At 40.8% G+C, this 22,126-nt stretch overlaps 1 protein-coding gene across 2 annotated transcripts in view; it reads left to right on the top strand.

Moving 5' to 3' along the window:
- The window catches only part of LOC103183145 (kinesin-like protein KIF3C), a 112,124-nt gene that overhangs the window by 68,196 nt on the left and 21,802 nt on the right, over positions 1-22,126 (top strand). For both annotated transcript variants that reach the window (XM_007900459.2, XM_042333486.1), the window contains exon 3: positions 20,463-20,564. In XM_007900459.2, coding sequence (XP_007898650.1) covers positions 20,463-20,564 — 102 coding nt within the window. The remainder of the gene's footprint in view (positions 1-20,462; positions 20,565-22,126) is intronic.

Genomic DNA, 22,126 nt, shown 5'->3' with positions numbered 1-22,126 from the left:
ACTTGCATTTATACAGCGTCCTTCATTCGGATAGTGTCTCAGAGCCCAGAATAGATTGTGAAAGAAGCTAACAAGTTCCACCTACACCAGGCCTTTCGTGTTAGTAGTATTTCTTTTTTTTAGTCAGTCGGGTATCTTGAAACATGCGGAAACCCATCACCATGGTTAAGAGCATCCAAACCAAACTAGAGACATCTGTGCAGCCCACCTACACATGAAAATTCCAGAGATATTTATTGGAATGGAATGCACAGTCTCTCCCTGGATGGATGCATCCTGATTATCTAGTTCCGGAAGTACTAGGCACAGATTAGCAAGAGCCAAGGTTTGGGGACCCCAGAATGTGCGTTGCAGGTACTGTTTGAGTCTAACCAGTTAAAGGTTCAGGACCTGGGCTTCCGAGAATCTGCAGAGGGTGAGTGGGCTTGATTCTGACATTCTGTTGCCAAACATGTCATCAAGGAGCCAGGTCAGCTCCAAAGACCTCTCCCAAGGAGGACAGTCACTAGTTCGTCATTTGTCATCCGACAGGTGCAGGTTTGAGCCCTCATTAGGTGCATGGTAGATACCAGGAACTTCCTGCAAGTCTCCTGGTGGACAACACAGCTCAACCTGAATTGTGTGAGAGCATCTTCCTGTGTGCAACTCGGGCACATGTCCTTTCCCATTGAGCGATGACCAGTTGGAGGTGTGAAGCTTAAGCAGCAGTTGCTTACCGCTCTGCAAACCAATCAAGGTGGATTCCAGGCGCTGGATGTAGGAACGTGTGTTTATTAACTCAGACTCCAGGTAGCGCCTTCCAGTAGCTATCGTCCCGGACCTCAGAGTTTCCTCATCAGCTATCTGATGGACACCTGCCTTTAGTGTGGTGGGAGGACCTTTACAGGACAGCTTGTGACGTGCCAGCCACCTTGATGTTTTTGAGATCCAAGTCTGATGCTGTGCACCAGGCTTACTCAGCACCAGCTGCTTAATCCATGGCTTCATGTGAGGGTCCTTGGCAAATGCCCGCTGTGAAACCACCTCTGGCTCCAGGATGCTCAGTGACAGGTCAGTGTAGGCCGGAGTCCTCCCTCCCTGTAGCTGCTTCCTATGTTTCAAAGCACTTTACTGAGATTGAGCGTGAGCCTAAGCTGGGAGAGTGCTGGCTGGAGGCAGGTGAAAGCACAGATAAGTCTTCAGGTGTAATTTGAAAACAGAGAGGAAAAAGCAGAGGGATAACAGGATTCAGTTCCTGTCCTGCCATCTCTGCCCGACCTTAGATGTGGAAGCTATCAGGCACCTTGTCCCTTCTACCTGGATCTCAATCCCTAAATCCTTATGCCTTGCTTCTGTCTTCTCCACTTTCAACCTCCTTCTGAAAACCTACATTTATGGCTGCACCTTCAGTTATTTTTCTCCTGTCCCCTATTGCCCACTCTGCCCGGACTCCCACTTTATCTCCAAAGCAATTTGAGATATTTCCCTGCTTGAAAGGCAATATAAGTGCAAGCCATTGTAATTAGATATGTTCAAAAAGCCTGAGGTGGTCTATCTTTACTTATCTGGTCTGGATACTGGATATCTGCCCTTGTCTAGATTTCCTATTATAATCACAAATCGCCAATTGGCAAACCATTGGGAGGTTAACCTTTTAGGATAACCTTTGGTCAGATTAATATTGTGGCTGAATGGACATAATAGTCCCATGAAGAGAACAATATATTAATTAATGTGCTAAATGTCATTGGATAAGTTATAGCTTTAGTGATCCTCTCACTTTCATTGCAAAGATGAAAAACTAAAACAATTAAATCTCTTTAGCCTATTTTATTATTTGATAAAAGCATTTTCTCATCAACAAAGTTAGCATGTTCAGTGACTTACGTCAGTCCCTCAAAAATGGTAAATTAAATTTTGCTGAAAAGCTCTCAGTGTCATAATAATAATAATAATAACAATAATAATCCTTGCATTTGATATAGCGCTTTTCACGGCTTCTAGACATCTCAAAGCGCTTCACAGAATATACTGTAAAGTGAATTGACCGTATATTTGTGGGCGCATTGCGGCAGCCAGTTATGCACAGCAGTGTCCCACAAACAGTCGTGGATTGAAAATTACAAATTTATTATTGTTTTTGTTTTGGAAATGAGGAAAGAGATAATGCAATAAATAATGAAGACATGTGAATTTCTGATGCTTTCTGAAAGTGCTCCAGGATGCAACCTCACGTGAAGGGTGCAAAATAAATGCAGGTTGTTGTTGTTGCTCAATGGGAATGACAATTAGTGTTCGCTTAAGACACAAATATGCAGATCCAACCAAAGACTTCAAAGCTGGCTTTAACAACAGTATCATTATGTTTATCTGTTGAGTCTGAGAGGGTTTATAATAAAAAGCAAGTGCTTTATCAAATCAAAGCTTTTCACAAATATTTACTGTCAAATGTAGTCACTAGTCTCCTATTAAATCTGCAAGATAAAGTCCCAACAGGTAGGAGGTCCTAGCTAGACAAGCAGCAGGAAGCTCGCCAGCCAGGTTGCAATGGCAAGCTATGTGGTTTTAGCTGATTAAACCACAGCAGCATGAGCTCTCAGCCATGGCAATATTTGGGGTACTACATTGCTGAAGAAAACATGCTGCTTTGGCTTTTGTTAAATCACTGGTCATCTGGTAACATTAGCTCATGAGCATCTGAATGAGCGGTGATGACAACAACAAGATTTGTATTTATATAGTGCCTTTCACGTAGGGTAGTGATTCGGAATGCTTAAATTTGGTTTTGGGATCAACTGCACGTCAGTTCTTTGAGTGTATATTCTAGGTTGACACTCTAGTTCAGTGCTGGGTGTGCTGCACTGCTAATGACGCCTGTTTGGAAACTCTCAACATATTACTCCCAGAGGTGTAAGCTGCAGATGTAATGGCAGATCCATGGGAAATGATAGATTAAGCATCCAGTGATAGCAATTCTTTTTCATCAGTACCAAAATTCAGATGGGCATGTTTGGGGTATATCCATCATGTGGGACAGGATTGTCTACCTCAGCAGCTGTAGGAAAAGCTGATGGTTCAGTAACAAAGGACTACAAAGGAAGGAAGCAGCCTGTGCATTAAGCACATAATGTGTTAACATCACGTCATTTTATACGTATTATACCATCTGTTTCTTCCCCTAGCATGAAAACTGTGAAACAATTTACCATAATGTGCATAATTTACAGAAAATGGGTAAATACGGCAGAAGGAGTATTAAATCGCCTTTAAAATTCCAATCAATCTGAGCCATGTTATTTCATACCTTTTTAAAAATATATGTACAGTATGACATCACATCCACTTACTTTACCATCCTGTGAAAATACAGGTGCTCAGTCAATTTGCTGCAGTGACCATAAAATAGGGCAAATCTGTTTCAATGTTAACTCTCTTTTCTGGTGAATTTTGTCTCACTCTTTTGTTGGGAAATGTAGTGCTTTGCCAATCTATACTGGGAGAAATTGGGAGAAATTTCACCTGGGACTAGTTTTATTCTATTTATTTTGCATTTTAGAGCATCCAGAGTTTGATAAATTATTAAATACAACCATAATTTTAAAGCCAATTTTCTGCAAGTGACAATTAATCTTGGCCATGTTCTGTAACACAAGGTTAACTTCCACATGTAAGTGGATTACATCCATATCTGCCTTTCCACTTCCATCCTTGATGCCACCAGGTGTACTGTCCACCTGCCTGTCAGATATCAATGCCCGGATGAGCCTCAGTTTCTTGTAGATAAACATGGTCAAGGCAGAAGCCACCTTCCTTGGCCCCTGCCAATGTCTCATCACTTCCAGCTTCGACTTCCTCAACTCCCTGGCCTCTCTCTCTCAAACTCACCAAACCATTGTGTAACATTTGTATTTGGTTTGCTGTCTCCTTCCTCACATTTGGTCCTTGACCAAGATTACTTTTCTTCACCTTCACCACGTTGCTCATTTCCATTCTTATTTCACACAAAACACAGCCAGAACTTTCAGTATATGCCATTGTTACCTCCCAACTCTACTTCTGCGATGTACACCTCACTGATCCACAAGATTCAGGTCATTCAAAACTCCACTTCCTGTATCCTCGCTTGCAGCATATCCCTGTAGAAGGAAAAAAGGAATCAGTGTCATGAGGACAAGAGATTTCATTCATCTCAGCAGAGGGAGCGGGCAGATTGGTAGGGAGTCAGCAGGTCAGAGAGGTAGGAGGGAGCAAGGCCATGGATGGCCTTGGAAGTGAGGATGACAATCTTGAATTCGATCCTCTGAGGGATGGCGAGTCGGGCGAGAATGGGATGGGGTCACGGAGCCTGGTGCGCGAGAGTACACAAGCTGCAGAGTTTTGGATGATCGGCGGGTTGTGAAGGGAAGAGTTGGAAAGGCCGATGAGGAGGTAATTTTCCTAATCGAGCCTTGATGTGACAAAGAACATAAGAAATAGGAGCCCCTCGAGCCTGCCCCGCCGTTTAATAAGATCATGGCTGATCTTCTAACCTAATTCCATTTACCTGCCCTATCCCAATGTCCCTTAATCCCTTTAATTTTTAACAATCTATCGATCTCAGTCTCGAAGTATTAGAGGATTCAAAGATAGGAAGAAACTGAGCTGAATAAATACTACAAGGGTCAATTTATGTTTCTTTAATGAATTACAAAGGGAAAATAGGGAGCAGATGTGATTACCTCATAAGATTGCACTTTTCTTTCACTAGGCTAGCAAATTGATGCTTTTCCAAGGATCTTTAGTTCTGTAAGTAGAACTAGCGAGATGTTGGGCTGAGCTCCAAACTCATTCACACCATTGGTATTTGATGGCAATTTTGGGATTTTCACATTCATGAAAGAACAGTGGTCACACTCAAGGAGGTATTATCTCTGTAAGTGTTCCTGTAATAACTGATTCACATGATCCTCTGCTCCCGCAAGCTCTTGCCAACCTGTTTCATACCCCTCCCAGCAGGAATCACATTCAATGACACATCTAATTAGGGTCAGAGCACTCAGCTCTTTCAGTGACAGGCTTAATTCAGGACAGACCCACCAGACCTCACCATCGGGAAGAGTATAATTCAATTTGCATAATATTTTCTGTCATGTTTCTAGATTGGGAAAAGCCTGATTCAATTTCTTTCTTAGAAAGTCTTCCAGTCTCGCGTGCTAATGAATTATACAATTTGCCTTTTTTTCTGCAGAAGAGTAAATACAGAACCTTATATTCTTTGAGCCGTACTCTCTATTTTTTCATATTCTTCTTTTATTTTCCATATGTTTTTTCCTCTCCAAGTTGCGCTGCTGGAATTTCCATTTCAGGACTCAAGTAAAAATTCCAGTGAGGGTTAGGCATAGTAACGCTCTTGGCGCTATGCGATTATAATGATAAATCCCATCGTGATCGACATCGCCAAAGTAATGCATGACAGAATTATTATCCATTAAGTGTCAGCCTCAAACACTCATAGGTCATGTACAGCAACAACAACAGCAAATTACGTTTGGACTGCGCCTTGCACATCAGAAGGACGTCGCAAGGCTCTGGACAGTAGGAGGGTGACCGAAGGCGCAGTCAAAGAGGAAGATCTTGAAGAGGCAAGGGAGGGTGCGAGGCGGGGGGACTGTGGGATGGAGTTCGAGAGGGTGTGAAGCAGGCCAGAGCCCACTGAGCGGTGGGAGTAGATGGGTTGGTGAGGGTTAAGAGGTCGCAGAGGTAGGGAGGAGCAAGGCCGTGGAGGGCTTTGAAAGTGAGGAACAGGATCTTGAACTGTATCCACTGAGTGACAGATAACATGTAGGGTAAACCTGCATCATCAATATCTGATTTACCTGTCAAGCTGTCCCACTGCTTGTCCAGCTAGGACCACTGTTTCAACTATTGAATAACAATTTAACATTATTCAAGTAATAATAATCCTTTCATTTGATAGCGTGCTTTATCACATCATTGAGGTATTGAAGCACTTTTACTTTGTGACTTTATTTGGAGGTGAATTTGCATACAGCAACCTCCCACAAACAGCTGTGAAGTGAATGACAAATTTTATCTGGGAGATTGTTGATACCATGAGAAACTCCCTTCCATTTTCAAATAGTGTTATAGGATTTACTGTCCACCTGAATAGGTAATCATAATAAATATTATTGTTATTACTTTTAATAAATAGTGCCATGAGATCTTTCATGTCTAACTGAACAAGTAGACATGGCTTAGCTGAAGGACGGATTTCCAACAATGCAGCACCCCCCCCCTCCCCCCCCCCTCCCCCCCCCCCCCCCCCCCCACCGCACTGCATTGGAGCTTCAGCCAAGACAGTGAGCTCAACGTCCGACATGGTTGGAACAAAATGGATGACTTTTTATGTCAAGTTTATTAAAACTAATCTGTAGGTATAATAGCTCACTAAGACTGTGAGACCAAATTGTGCAAAACATATTTGAAATGAATCCCTACCACGATTGAAAATAAATTGCTGGAGAGGGAACTGAAGAGTTAAAAAGGGTTAAAAAAAAATCCTCTACCGACTTTCCCTCTCAATCTCTCTCCGGAATTATCAGCTAGGCACGTGTGTAAATTTATCCTGCTGGACAGATGTGAAGACAAAAAGTCAGCAGGAGAACCCTGCTGATGTGTGATAAAATCAGCAATTTGGATCCTGGTCTCCAGCCCCCCTGACAGCTGGTTAACTGTGTCAGCTTGAATTTTTCAATTTGACAGAAAAGTTCCTTAATAGAATAAGATAGAACTTGCACTGAAATGAGACTTGGTATGGGTTATAGGAAAGAATATGTTGCTATGCATTATTGGGATGCAAAAAAAACCTCAACTGCATGACAGTCTCAGTTTTTATGGCAGCTTGCTCCTTCAGACTTCTGTCCTAACTTCTTGATGTCTGAATCTTTTTCCCTTCTATTGGGATGCACTTCCATAGTCAGCTTCCAGTACCTCACTCAAGTATTTTGACAGTGAGTGTTGGCAAGTTATTCAACTGTAGGGCTTCACAGCCAAGTCTGAGCCTGTTCTCATCTGATATGACCTTCTTCGCAAGGATCTCTTGATAGCATCAAGACAGGGAACAGAGACTGATTTTCCTCTTACCTAAAAGTGCCCAGGGTACTTTTAAACCCAGGGTGGTCCTAGTTGGATAAGCAGTGGAAAGTGCTCTTAATGGCAAAGTTCAGCAGTACCCCATACTCTAGTCCCAAGTCTTGCCTCTTGCCAACCTATGCCTAATACGTTCCAGAATTAGGTAAACAGGGTGCGTCCCTCCAGGGAGAGAGTGAACAGTTCATTCCAGACACGGTGAAATTGCCATGTGTAGATGGCATCCATATGTGGAACTCTTTGTCTTAAGCATGATGGGTTTCCACATGCCTCAAGACACCCGGTTGACCCAAAAAAAGGGGAAATTGCGGGCTATTAAATGGTAACCCAGTAGAGTTAATTCAACGCAGAATAGAATTTCAACCTGTGATATTCTGCATTATTTAGTCTTGTGCTGAATGGGATAGTCTCTTACCCACTGGGCCATTAGTGGAGTTATAACGTATAACCTTCCCTGAATTCCTCATGTTTGTCTCTGTAGTCTTATATCCCTAATGCGAGACAATCATACCCTGACTGCAATTAGTAGCAAAGTTCTCTGGGCTTCTGTATTTCATGCTCTATCCCAGTGTATAGTCAGATTATTTCTGTGCACAGGGATGCATGCTTTCCATTATAGTCTGAATGAATATTAGATATAATGCTGTGTTGTTAAACATTTGTGTGCTGCATTGTTGAAGGTGCTGTCCTTCATCTGAAATGTTAAACCAAGGTCCTAACTGCCTGTTTTCTTACCACAGGCCCCAAGCATCTTTGTGCATCTAAGATACACAAATCCAAATACATTAGTACAGGATGACCAAAAAGTTGTGATACCATTACAATGTCTAATAATGAAAGAAATGATGATATTTGGGGTTTTATTTAGATTATAGGGTAGTTATCACAACTTTTTGGTCACCCTGTGCAAATCCATCAAAGATAAATAATGATAATAATGCTTGCATTTGATATAGTGCCTTTGACATCAGGAGGATATCTCAAAGCTTTTCACAGGATACACTGTGACGAGAAGTTACAGTGTATTCTGAAGTTATCCTGTATATGACTGTGTTTTGTAGATGAATGCAGCAGCTGTTTACGCACAGCAATGTCCCACAAATAGCCATAAAGGGAATGATCAGTTTTATTTGGGGGAATGTTAGCCAGGACAACAGGAGAAACTACCTTTTCTTTTTGAATAGAGCCATGGGATCTTTAACATCCACCTGAATAGGCAGAAGGGACCCTCATGCGAGGTGCACAAAACTAATCTGACTTTAGATTAGGATTGAACATGTAAGACAATGGCACGGGGAACTCTGCTACTACTCCTTGTAATCGGGTTGCGGCTGTCTAACCTATTTTGTCTGCTTTTCCTAGGAATCTTGTTAAATCATTTCTGTCTTCCCCCTCTTTATCTGACTCAAGTTTGTGTTCAGCACAGTAGCTGTGTGCGTATGTGTGAGTGTGTGTGTGTGGGGGGGGGGGGGGTGGGGGGTGGAGTTGGAACTGTGCCAATGTAGCCAGAAACAATCGATGTGAACTCCCTGGATATTCGTATCTGACATAGATTTATTCTGCGCTGTAGCATAAGCTTCACTCAAATGTCCCTTGGGTTATTTTAATGTGGAGTTTGCTCTAAGTCCTGTGACAAATTATTGCCCAATTACACAGAGCAGCCTCACTGACAGCTGCTGCCTTTGTACTGTACAAGACGCACTGTATGCCTGAAGCAAATCCAGCTCCTCGCAGCTTCGCACACTTTAAAAAGGTGATAGGAACCACCAATATGTACTGCGTTCAAGTGCTGTTAAAGATGAGATGTCAGGTAATGAAGGCTGTGTGATCTAATGTTTTACTCGTATGAAAAAGTAAAGTTACAATAACAATCTAAAATGATGAATTAATAACTAAGGTACTACACACATGAATGAATCAGTCATGTCTGCACTATCATCTAGGGGATAAACCAATTGACAAATATATCACATTTATAAATGCCACTGAGTTTTCCACCAAAATATTTATCTGTTTTTTTTCCATACAAAATTATACGCAGCTTGAAAACGTCACTTAAATTTTCCAACGTGAACATGCCCAATTTACTTAGTCGCTTCTCATAGTCCAGTCCTTCCATTCCCTCAATCATTTTGGTTGCGCTCCTCTGTATCTTCTCGATTTCTCCAATATCCTTTTTGTACTGCAGTGACCAGAACTGTACGCAGTCTGGTCTCACCAGTGATTTATAGAGTGGCATGATTGCCCCACTATTTTGTTTTGCTATTGATCTTTTGATACAGCCCAATATCTGGTTTGCTTTACTCACAGCCACAGAGCATTGTTGGGAGAGCTTCAATTTATTGTCAATCAGGACACCCAATTCCTTTTCATTTTTCATATGTATTATTTTCCTTCTGTTCAAATAATAGTCCCTTCCAGGATTTTTTGTCCCAAAGTGAAGTACTTTACTTTTCTCCACATTGAATTTCATTTGCCACGGACCTGCCCAATTCCCAAGCATGTTCAAATCCTCCTGTAACCTATCTTGTTCAGCTTCGCAATCTACCACCTTCATTAGCTTTTTATAAATAGAGCCAAAGTGTTCAGTATGTTACAGGTCTAGAGTTTAAGGGAATATAGCCAGAAATATTTGTCTTTTAGAGCCCTCAATCATCTGAAACACCATCAAGATTTAGCTGGGGGAGGAAATGCAAAGCTGTCTGAAACATTTGCTCTTGAGTAATAATAATAATTCTTGCATTTGATATAGCGCTTTTCACATCTTCTAGATGTCTCAAAGCTCTTCACAGAATATACTGTAAAGTGAATTGATTGTACATTTGTGGGCGAAATGTGGCAGCCAATTGCGTAAAGCAGTGTCCCACAAACAGTCGTGGATTGAAGTGACCAAATTATTATTATTTTTTTTCTTGATGGATTATTATCAGGCATGTGGAGTAAGGAAACTTGGCCCAAGGTTACGTCCTGCTGGGAATTGAACTGGGGTCTCTCGCTTGCAAGAAGAGTGCTCTAACCACTGAGCTACAGGATTCCACATTTTGATTGCCCTCCTCTGTATCTTCTAGATTCCTCCAATAAAGTACTGAGGAGGTTTGCAAATGCCTAGGTCAGTGTCGCTAGTAATGCATTCTTGATGGCTCAATATAAGAGACTTTACTTCATGCAGTGTTTTGGGAACCAGCCAGAGCTCCTCTCTCTTATTGCTGAGTGATGTCAAGCTACTCAGAACTATTGTCATCTCTCCACTACCCTGTGTACTACAGTGCTGACATAGGAATGTACAGCAATTGAAAACACCATTGGGATCCATCTGGACAGTGCTAAAGTAAAAATAAATTTTACACAGTGAGGGTTGAAAAAGTGGCTATCACAAAAACTGCTGCGTAAATAAAAAATGACCACAGAGCATAACATTCATAACCTCCAGAGAGTGCCCTACCAACTTGCAAGAATTTAGTTCCAAAGTGATTTCAGTTCACGTGGGCTTGTGTCACATACATGGGGTTTGCTGGAGGAGAAATCCTTAAATGCTGAGACACTTTTTACAGAGCAAGGAGTCATTTATATTGTTGTTTTCCCACAAGTACTTTTCAGCCCCTATATTTTCTATAATAGTAAATTGATTTGTCAACCTGGCTCAGTGGACAGCACTTTCGTCTCTGAGTCAGGAGGTTGTGAGTTGTATGCAATTGGCTGACTTGTTCGCCCACAGAAAACAATCACTAAACTTTACAATATATCCTCGTGAAACGCTTTGAGGTATTCTCCTGACATGAAAGGCGCTATATCAACTAACATTTATTATTATTATAGACTTCTTCAACAAATAGTGGTCTAAACACAATCGAACCTCCTTTTCCTCCCATAGCAGTTTAATTGCCTTCAAAACTCTCCATGGCCTTACTCCTTCATATCTCTGTGATCTGCTAATGCCTTAACCAACCGTTACCCTTCCTGCCCTCTACTCCTCCTTATTCCAACCCCCTGCTTGGGTCCAAATCCTTGACTGTCCAGCGCCTTGGGATGTTCTCCCGACGTGAAATGTGCTGTACAAATGTAATTTCCTGCTGTTGTTTTTAATCCACATATTCATAACTGAGAAATTAATACTAAACTGTTTGTTCACTTTCCCTCTTCTGGGCTTCAGTCCACGACTCATTGCTGTAGTTTGTTTTATAATAATAATAATCCTTGCTTTTGATATAGTACTTATCACTTTGTAATATCTTCTCAAAGTGCTTCACAGGATTTAATGTCGATTGTGGGTCTGTGTATTTTGTAGATAAACTATTTGTAATCAATTTTTGAGTATGTTAAACATATTGCATATTGCTCAGCATATTAGTATTCAGCCTGGCTCCGTTGGTAGCACTCTCGCTTCTGAGTCAGAAAGTTGTGTGGTGAAGCCCCACATTGGGACTTTAAATTCCCAGTCTAGACTGACGCAGTGCTGGGTGTGTACTGCATTTTTAGAGATGCCATCCTTTAGATGAGCCATGAAGTCGGGATCCCGTTTGCCTGTTCGTGGCGACATTAAAGGTCTCATGTTTCGAGATGTCCTATCAATGTGAAAGACTTTATATCAAATGCAAGGATTATTTTTATTATTATCCATAACCTTTCAAAGTTCAATAAGATGTATTGCTCCCTTCACCTTTCCCTTCCCACATTGACTTTTCGACTGCATCTTCAGCCTCCTTTCTCCATTCCAGGCTCAGGCTCTCAGCCAACCATATGAAGCATTTTGAGTTGTCCTTCCAAATGTAAATTGTTGTGGTTGTAAGATTTTCCCTGAGCTTTTTCTTCTTTAGTATGACCATTCCAGCGTTCCTACAGTGTACAGTTAGGTAAAGAGCCTGATCTCTCTCTGTCTCTAATCTTTAATGGCATCAATATTTTAATGTTAAACATTTTTGCCACTTCCTAGTGGCAGGAATTTGGAAGTCTCCATCCCATTAGCTAATGGTATTCTTTAAGAAAGCTAATTAACAATCGGAATAATTTAACGGCACATTGTATCCATGGATATTTCCTGATAAACACAGTGGGATAAAAATTCCACCTGGTTGTAAATTTACTCTATTTACTTGGCATTTCGTAGTCCAGAATTTAGGGAAAAAATAAATATAGGATTAATTTTGAAGCCTGGTTTCTGTAAATTCTTTCAAGAACTACAGAAAGCCAGTTTCAAAATTGCAACTGAATTCAGCAACTTGCCAAAATCTGGGCGCATAAATAAAAGAAATCTAACCCCAGGTGAAGTTTCTTCCAAAGCATTTCCTCCACAATGATCTATTTGGGATGATTACTGTAAATTTGTATGGAAATGTTAAGATCAGAGTCTTGCATCTTTGTATATGCTCAAACATTTAAATAATCCATGCTAATCCATTTACAAACACTATTGGGATTAGAATGCTCAATTTTGCTACGTTTAGCAAAGTTCATTACATTTATTCATAAATGCATACTGACAAATGTGCTACGTTTAGCGATTGGAACAGATTTAGCCCCTTTGGAATTATTTAGTATGAGTTTGGATTTTATTTTGTTCTCCTAAATAGTCTCACTGACCAATTTTGAAAACGGGCTCCATCATTCTTCTGTAACTCTTATAGCTGTTCATCTGACTATACCCACAGCTTGTGATCCATGCACACAATAAATGCATACTTCCCTGGAAGTGTATTATCTAGCCCCCCTCTAGCCCACGGACCGTCTTGTGCTGCGTTCCTCAGGGCTCTGTCCTTGATCCCGTCCTCTTCAATATTTATATGCTCCCTCTTGGTGACATCATCTGCAGAGATGTGGTCAAATTCCACATGCATACGGATGACACCCAACTCTACCTCTCTGCCTCCACCCTTGACTCCAGGACCACTGCTGTGCTGTCAGACATCAAGTCCTGGATGAGAACTAACTTTCTTCAGTTGAACGTCAACAAAACCGAGGCCCTCCTGATTGGCTCCCGTCAGCGCCTCCTCACCTCAGGTGTTGACAGCATCACCATCCATGGTTGCACACTCCATCTTGCTAAGCCTGTCCAGAACCTTGGGGTCTTGTTTGACCTTCAACTATCCTTTCTACCCCACATCTGCGCCATGACCCGCTCTGCATTCCCCAACCTCCACAACGTCGCCCAGCTCCGACACTGTCTCACACCACAGGCCGCCGAAACCCTCATACATGCCTTCATTACATCGAGGCTCGACTATGACTAAGCTCGACTGCTTGTTGCCCCCCCCCAACTCCTCCCTCCACAGGCTGCAGATCATCCAGAACTCTGCAGCCCGTGTCCTCTCCCGCACTAGGCTCCGTGACCCTATCAAGCCCATCCTTGCCCAACTCCACTGGCTTTCCATCACACAGAAGATACCGTTCAAGATACTGGTCCTCACCTTCAAAGCCCTCTATGTTCTTGCTCCCCCCTATCTCTCTGACCTCCTAACAACCCTGTTCGCTCCCTCCATTCAGTGGGCTCCAGCCTGCTTCACGTGCCCCGCCTTGCTCACTCCACTGTCAGCGGGCAGGCCTTCCGCGACTCTGCCCCCACTCTCTGGAACTCCATCCTGCAGTCCCTCCGTCTTGTCCCCTCCCTTACCACCTGCAAGACCCTCCTCTTCAACCGTGCTTTCGATCTCCCTGCTTTCCCCCCTGCCCTACACCGTCCCCAGCCTGACCCCCAGCTCGGGTCCATAACTCTGTCTGTCCAGCAACTTGGGATGACCTCCCGACATGAAAGGTGCTATACAAATGTAATGTTGTTGTTGTATGTATTCCCTAAATCCCTACAAGGCTTCCTGAAGCTGACAATAGCAATAATAATATTTTCACTTTATATGTGGCATATAATATTGTAACATTTCAAAACATTTTACAATGAGTTTGTCAAGTTTAGAGACTGGCTTTCTAGGCAATATGCCAACCTATTTGCACACAGCAAGGTCTTACGAGCAGCTTTGAAATGAATGACCAATTTATTACTTTACATTATTATTATTGGTCAGGACACTGGAAGAAACTCCTGTTTCTTCAAATCCTGTCACTTGACTTTAAAATAGGAATTTGATTTATTTGCAGCCAAATTTTACTGTCGCTAGACACTACCTGCAAGGAATATAATTAATTTTGATTATTATTTTACCCACAAAAAATATGGTCACTACGTTTTACAGTATATTATGTGAATCGTTTTGAGATGTCTAGAAGACGTGATAAGGCACTATATCAAATGCAAGAATTATTATTAGTAGTAGTAGTATTTATTCACTTGCATTTCACTGAATTACAATCCAGAATGGGATATTTTCCTTCCCGCACAACAATATAACTCTTTTACAGGCATTCAAATTGCTATAAAGATGTGAGTTGGGCATTGAACTTACAGTATCACAGATCTAGTAAAACAGCGCTCGACATGAGTTTCATGAGATGTATAAAGCCAAACAAAAAGGTAAAAATACTTGCATCTTAAATGTACACTTGAAATAGGAGCGTTTAAGGACTCTGGTGACCCCTCAGTCTGGTGTTGATGCCGTCTATTAGGAGGAGATTATATGAAGAACCTATAGGTTGGTTAAGTAGAGGAATCGATTACAGATTATCTGAAAATACTGTAAATCAGCACAAAAGCACCAATGTTTGTCTGCATTGTGGACAATCCTGCAACACATTTAATAAATCAAACTTGAGGGGTTTTTATCCGTGTTTGTTACTTGAAATTATTTGAATTTGAAAGCTGTGTTTCGGCCACAAAATATACACTTCACTTTACAGTATATTTTGTGAAGCACTTTGAAACGTCTTAAAGGCACGATGAGGCACTATATCAAATGCAAGGATTATTTTTATTATTAAATTGAAAAGTATTTGTTCCCCCAGTAGATCACAAGTTCAGGAAATAAAGACAATGCCTTTTTGTAAATATTATTAGTTTTTAACAAGTAACAACATCCTTAAAACACAAAAATACCCTGGAGAACATTTTTGTCAGCCAGGTAGGTTCCTGTCACAAATGAACAAAATGGTGGCTGTGTGTTCAGAAATTGGATTTAGAAGAATAACATTTGGCCCCAGTACAAAAGTAGCACGAGCAGAAAAGTGAAAAGACAACCTTCGATTTGGTAAATATTACATTGTCATCCCTTGCTTCTGGTGGCTGCTGCTCTGATAGATATTCTGGAAAAATATGAAATGGGTCAGTCTTTCATATGAACCTTTCTTGTGATCTTATAGTATCTCACTTAGTTTCTGGTGAAATTGTCGAAATTGTCTGCACAGTGCTTCACATGGTCCTTATCACTGCTAACTCTTCCAATCTGTGGATCAAGTTTAAGATCCTTACCTTTGTCTTCAAATCATTCTCATTTCTCAGCCCTTCCTGATTTTGCAATCTTCTGCGGATGTGCATTCCAGCCACTATCATCAGAATCTATTTTCGTTATATTTCTATTTTTTGATATATTTTTGCATCGTTTTCGAGTTGCAGCTTTTTTAAAAATATCAATTCAGTGTGAGTTGTATGTGTTGCAAAATTTATCGCCTGGGCTGAGAGGGGGATTTTGGTCACTCAGTCCACAACTGTTTGTGGGACACTGCTGTGCACAATTGGCTGCTGCATTTCACCCACAAAATATATAATCAATTCACTTTACAATATATTTTATGAAGTGCTTTGAGGCGTCTTGAAGACGTGATAAGACGCTATGTCATTTGCAAGGATTATTATTATATTATCATTTGCTCTTCCAACACCGGCCTTGTGCTTCATCCCTTACTCTAGCCTTGCTACTTCGTTACTTTGCTGCTTTCTTTCAAAAGCCTCCTAAACATGATCTCTTTGACAGTATCTTTGATGAGCAGTCTTAAGTCTCTTATTTCTTCACTTCATGTGCACCACTACATTTGTCTAGTACTTTCAGCATTCCAAGATGCTAACCTGCATAAATGGCCTACATAAATGCAAGTTGCTTGAGGCGTTCTATTATGTGAAAACCACTATATAATTCTAAGCTGCTGTTCGGCTAACACTATAGCCTCTTATAATGTTTTATCCTCCCAATTCTTTTAACATTGAGGCAGTGGCTCAAATTCCACAAATGACAGCTGATATTTTCAATGTATTTATTTTGTAGCAATTTTGAAAATGGATTGACCCACCACTGGGGATATTTTACATAACAATTGAAAAACCAATTGTAAATCTGCTAAAAATCCAGACTCCTGTTTTATCGCTTCCCAACAGAGAAGGCACTTTATCCCCCAGCTTTATAAATACACAGAAGACCCTGGGGTTTGATAAAGGATTGGCAGATCTCATTCAATATTCATGACATTGGGAATGCCATTAGTGAGGTCATGATCTTTAGTGCGCTATGGTTCTCTGGAAGGTCCAAATTTAACCGGCACTTTGCTTTGACTACGAAATGTCACTCGTATTTGCTTTGTGCTGTTCTGTGTTTTACGCAGGATTAACAGCTGTCTAAAATAAGGGAGGATTCTGGCTGTAAAATTGTATCTGTATAGAAATCTTTGATCACATTAACCTCTCTCACTTAGCTAGAAGACCTCTGTAGGGTTTGCTTTCTCTTTTGTTCGTAGTTTATATCAAGCAGTTATATTTCATAAAGAGAGTGCTCTGCTTGTTGTAAAAGTACAAACTTAAGTACACTGAGATTTACAGGAATCATTGAAGACATAGAAAAGGATTTTTGCCCATTTTGAAAAATTTCACTTGCCATCATGACAGTGACATTTGAATTCTTAAGTCCCTTAAATTAAAACCCTTGATTTTGAAATTCAAGACTGCGCAGAATTTTAGAAGGTCTTAGGCTAAGACCATATGAAATTTTGAGCTTCTGATCTGTATTGGCTTAATAAAGCTCCCAAGGCAGCACTGAACAAGGGTATATCTGAATAAAACCAGAGCAGGTGAGGACTGCCCATCACCTGCTAATCCTCCATGACCCATCCATGAGAAGGCTAACATTTTGGTGGGAGAGGATAAAAAGTTCCTTATTGTACCCATAATGTCAGAGTGTCAAGGTAATACTCCCAGTTCTTACAGTGGAGTGTCAACCAGTTTGTGAGCTAGTTAGTGAAATCTCAAAGGTATTTCTGTGCTCCTGCCCTGTGACACATGCTAGCCTATGTGTTTCGCCAACTCTCTATCATGAACTCTATCAGTATCAGTCACTTCATTTTACTGTATATTCTGTGAAGCGCTTTGAGATGTCTCAAAGATGTGATAAAGCGCTACATCAAATGCAAGGATTATTATTATATTATATTATATTATATTATATTATATTATATTATATTATATTATATTATATTATATTATATTATATTATATTATATTATATAACTCATTACTTTAACACTGGAAGCCTTTACCCTATTATCCATATGCTTTAGTGTAACTGAAGGTGCACCAAGGACAGGTTTAAAGGAAGGGCAATGAAGGAAATTGGATGATTTTATTGAAAATGCTATGTTAACACTGCTACAATTGCTTGCTGTCTCACAAAGACGTAGGGGAGGTTAAATGAGTTGGAACCAGACGGGAGAGGTTTTGGAGGATGCTTTCATTTGACTAATAAGGATGGGAAAGCTGAATTGTGAGCATGGAAGAGAAATGGATCTCTAAGACACAGAAGGAGAAAGAATGAGAAGTGAATTCTGTGTAAAGAACAGTATAAAGGAATGGAAGATGGAGACTTGTTGGGCAAGAGGAGGGCCAAAGAGAAGTAACTTGGAGACATGGAGTTGGCAGAAAGAGAAATGTAGAGATTTGAAGTAGAATCTCAGATGTATAAAATAAGGGGGAATTTGAAGGATAAAACTAATGGAAATAAGTGGTGTCTATATACACCACATTGTGTTCAAAATTGTAAAACCAAATTAACATAGGGTCGGCTGCTATATAAATGCAAGTTATTGTTCTACTGTAAAGTGCAGTGAATGTATTTTGAAGATGAAAGCAGCAGCCAATTTGTGCACAGTATTGTCCCACAAACAGCCATGAAATGAAGAACGGTCTGGAGGATTGTTGACAAAGAGGCGATGTTTACTGACTATCAGTAATCTTACTTAGCAGCAGAGAATGACTCCCCAAATTACCCAGTATTTACTGCAAGTTATGAAGTAGCAACCTGATAAGGTATTTGCTAACTCCAAATCTACCAATGCATGCAATGAGTAATGGATCTGCTTTCTCTTAAAAATATTCTCAGCAATGAAGGAGACAGGGATTTGCACCATTGAATGGCGTGTGGTGGAGGATGTTTATATATTTTTTAAAGTATTGTGGAGAAGGAGATAATGTGGGGGCGCTTGGTGAAAGTGTTCTCATTGTCAACTTACCTCCGGGTTGTATAGTATTTTAAAGTGGAGTCCTGTAGCGTATTGGTTAGAGCACTCGCCCTGCAAGCGAGAGGATCTTCATTCAATTCCCAGGGAGGGCGAAACGTTAGGTAGACGTTATTCCATACACCTCTGTTTACCTAGCAGTAGGTAGGAACTCAGTTGTTAGTCTATTGGATCACTTTTCCAGGGGTAATAATCCCCTAAAAAAAAATTAAAAATAAGAATTTGGTCACTCAATCCACGACAATTTGTGGGAAACTGCTATGTTTAGTCCACATAATATATAAGAACATAACATAAGAACATAAGAAATGCAAAACAAAAAAAGACCAAGGTCCATCTAGCTCGCCTTCCACCTTCCTGGCAGTCGAAGGCACATTTGGCCTCAACAACCTATGTACTATATACCAATATACAGTCAATTCACTTTACAATATATTCTGTGAAACACTTTGAGACGTCTCAAAGGCGTGATAAGGCGCTATATCAAATGCAAGGATTATTATTATTAAATTGAAAAAGATCTGTTCCCCCAGTAGATTACACGTTCAGAAAATCAACACAATCCCTTTTTGTAAATATTGTTAGTTTTAACAAGAAACAACTTTCTTAAAACACAACAATTTTACTCTGCCAGAATGAGCCTGCTATTTGGTTAATTTCCTTTTTTGGCACTTTGGCACATTGTTAAGAATTGTTTCGCAATCTAACCTCAAATCTCACAAAGTGATACTCACAAAATAAATCCAGTTGATTTGTTGTGCTTTACAATACTTTCAACTGAATCTAATTTTAGTCATTCAATTGTGATTTACAAATCACTGGCAATAAAATCTATATCATAGCAGGAGAAATTTAATCTTCAAATTTCTTAGATTTCATAATCCTATACATAAAATAATCCTTGCATTTTAGTTGCGTAGATTTTAAATATCCACCTGGAGGAAAACATAGTGTGTTTGAGGGGATGGAAGAGATTATTTTATTGGTGATTTACTAGTGTGATTTTTTGCTGGTTGATAATTTAATGACGGTGGAAGAAACACCCCTTTATACATGATGGGACATGAAAGAGTCAGAGAAAAAGATGATGCTAACAATGCTTTGATGCTAAAAGGAACAGAATTAGCACATTGAGGAAATGACAGTGTGATGAGCTCAGACCTCATGTTCCAGCTATTCAATGCTGCTCATGTATTTATTTAAAGCTTCTTTACCAAACTGAATCATATTTATGTCACATACTCTTATAGTTTTCAAAGGATGTTTAAATGAATGTGTAAACACTTTTAAATTAAATATTTACTGAACTGATAGCTTGTCGAGGTCGGCAGACAAGCAGACAATGGTAATACAAGTGTGTTGTATAGGGCAATGTTGAGTTGAAACAGGAAATACCACTATTATCACTTTAGTAGGATTTCTGGGAGCCTATATAAAGCTTGGCATTGTGAGAGAGAAGTAGCATGGATGATTATCAAAAAGGAGCTCTGTTTAAAAAAGGAAAGACTCTTTGAGTTACTACAGGTACAGTTAGGTAGCATATGGGATCCTTTTGTTTAAAGTCAATGAATATATCCACATACTATTTTCACACTGCAAATGAGTTCCAGGCTTTGGATAGGGGTGTTAAATCATGATGTATTTAAATAACAATATGTTTATTGCAAAATATTAAACACATGGAATATATTTCAGAGTAAATCATTCACCATTTATTGGGAAGAAATTCTGCCTTGGTTTAGATTTCTAGTTATCCAGAACTTGGCAAATTCTTAACTATAGTCTTAATTTTGAAGCAGGTTTTCTGTCATTTTGATGAAGAGCATCAAGACCCAAGTGAAATTTCTTCTCAGTGTGTTTTCCTCCCAAGAGTAACCTCCTCTTTTGATGAACTTTCCCTTCTTGCCCAGAAACTATTGCAGACGTGTTACAAATCTAAATAGTTTTGTGATTGATATGCTTCATGTTATTTTCCCCAGGCGATGGAAAGCAAACTACTGGTTGGAGGCAAAAACATCATAGACCATACCAATGAACAACAAAAAATGCTGGAACAGCGGAGACAGGAAATTGCAGAACAGGTGAACACCTTTTTTATGTATAAAATAACAACAAATTCCATTTGGATAGCGCATTTCACGTCGGGAGGATGTCCCAAGGTTCTGGATGGTCAGGGATTTGGGAACCTTGCCAGATTCCTGGGGGTTGGGATCATGAGGGATGGAGGGCAGAGAAGGTAGGGGTAGGAGGGTGAACTAGGGTGTGGTCGAAGAGGAGGGTCTTGAGACAGGCCTTGAACACTAGAATACAATACAAATTTACACTTATGTAGCACCTTTCACTCCAAGTGTGGAGAGGGCATGGACTTCTTCATATCAAAAATAGATAACATTCACTTGGCTGCAAATTCTTTCTCCCCCTGCCCTGCAGTCCCCTCCCCATGTCTACTACATTCCCCATATCTTCTGCTACTGTTTCTACCACTGACTCCATCCTACACCCCTTTGCCTCCATCTCTCCATCCTCTCTTTCCCGCAGCATCACTCATATAAAACCCATCACCTTGACTCCCTACTCACCCAACTGCCCCTCCTCTGCCCCCTGCTGGTGGAAAGGTCAACCTGTCCGTTTCATCTGGCACTGTCCCACTTCCTCTCAAAACCTTGGTCATCACCCTCCTCCTCAAAAATCCTACCCTTGATCCTTCACAATTCACAAACTACCGGCCCATCTCAAACTTGCTCTTCATTTCAAAAATCCTGGATCTCATTGATGCCAGCCAATTTTGCTCACACATTTCCTTCCACTCTCTACTCGGGGCCTTCCAAACATTGTACCCCAAGCTCCATTCTTGTCCCCTTTTCCTCATTTACAGGCTCCCTCTTAGTGAAGTCATCTGCAGACACGGGATCAAATTCCACACGCATGCAGATGACACCCAAATCTATTTTTGCTTCTCCAGCTAAGCCTCCATTTTCTCACCTGCGCTAAGCTCTGCACCCCCGTCAACCCAGGCCTTGCCAGGTTCCACTGGCTCCCCATTGCAGAATGGATCGATTTCAAGATCCTCACACTCACATACAAATCACTTCATGCCCTGGCATCTCCCTACCTTTCTGACTTATTGCCCCTTCCTCCCCCACTCCACTATCAGCCACTTGTGCTCAGCTAGCTCCAGCCTCCAGCATGTCCATCCTCCCCACCCGTCTGCTCCGTGCTTTCAGCCATTACACCCCAACACCCTGGAGCTCTCTGCTTCAATCCCTCCACCTTCCCCCTCTTTGTCTTTCTTCAAATCACGCGTGAATTTCGTCAAATTCAAGACCTTCTCTTTCGACTGTGCCTTTGATAGCCTCCCTGCTCTCCCTGGTTTGTGCTCTGAGATGCCATCCGGCATGGAGGGCACTATATAAATCCAAATTGTTGCTGTTGTTGGTTTAGCGGCAAGCTGCACCACTGTTAAGGGATCCGAGAAGCTACCCCTGGGAAGGGCGTTAGATAAGTGCAAGTTGCTATTGTTTTTATTGTTGTTCACATCAGGAGGAGGTCCCAAGGCACTTAACAATTCTGTCTTGATACCTGAGCTGGGGTGGGAACTGAGGGGTTTGGAGGTAAAATAACTGACATTGAGTCAAAGAAAGTA

This window comes from Callorhinchus milii, unplaced genomic scaffold (genome assembly GCF_018977255.1).
Source record: "Callorhinchus milii isolate IMCB2004 unplaced genomic scaffold, IMCB_Cmil_1.0 Scaffold3, whole genome shotgun sequence".
NCBI lineage: Eukaryota > Metazoa > Chordata > Chondrichthyes > Chimaeriformes > Callorhinchidae > Callorhinchus > Callorhinchus milii.
Note: the sequence above shows the minus strand (reverse complement) of the source record. Positions and strands in the feature narration are given on the sequence as shown.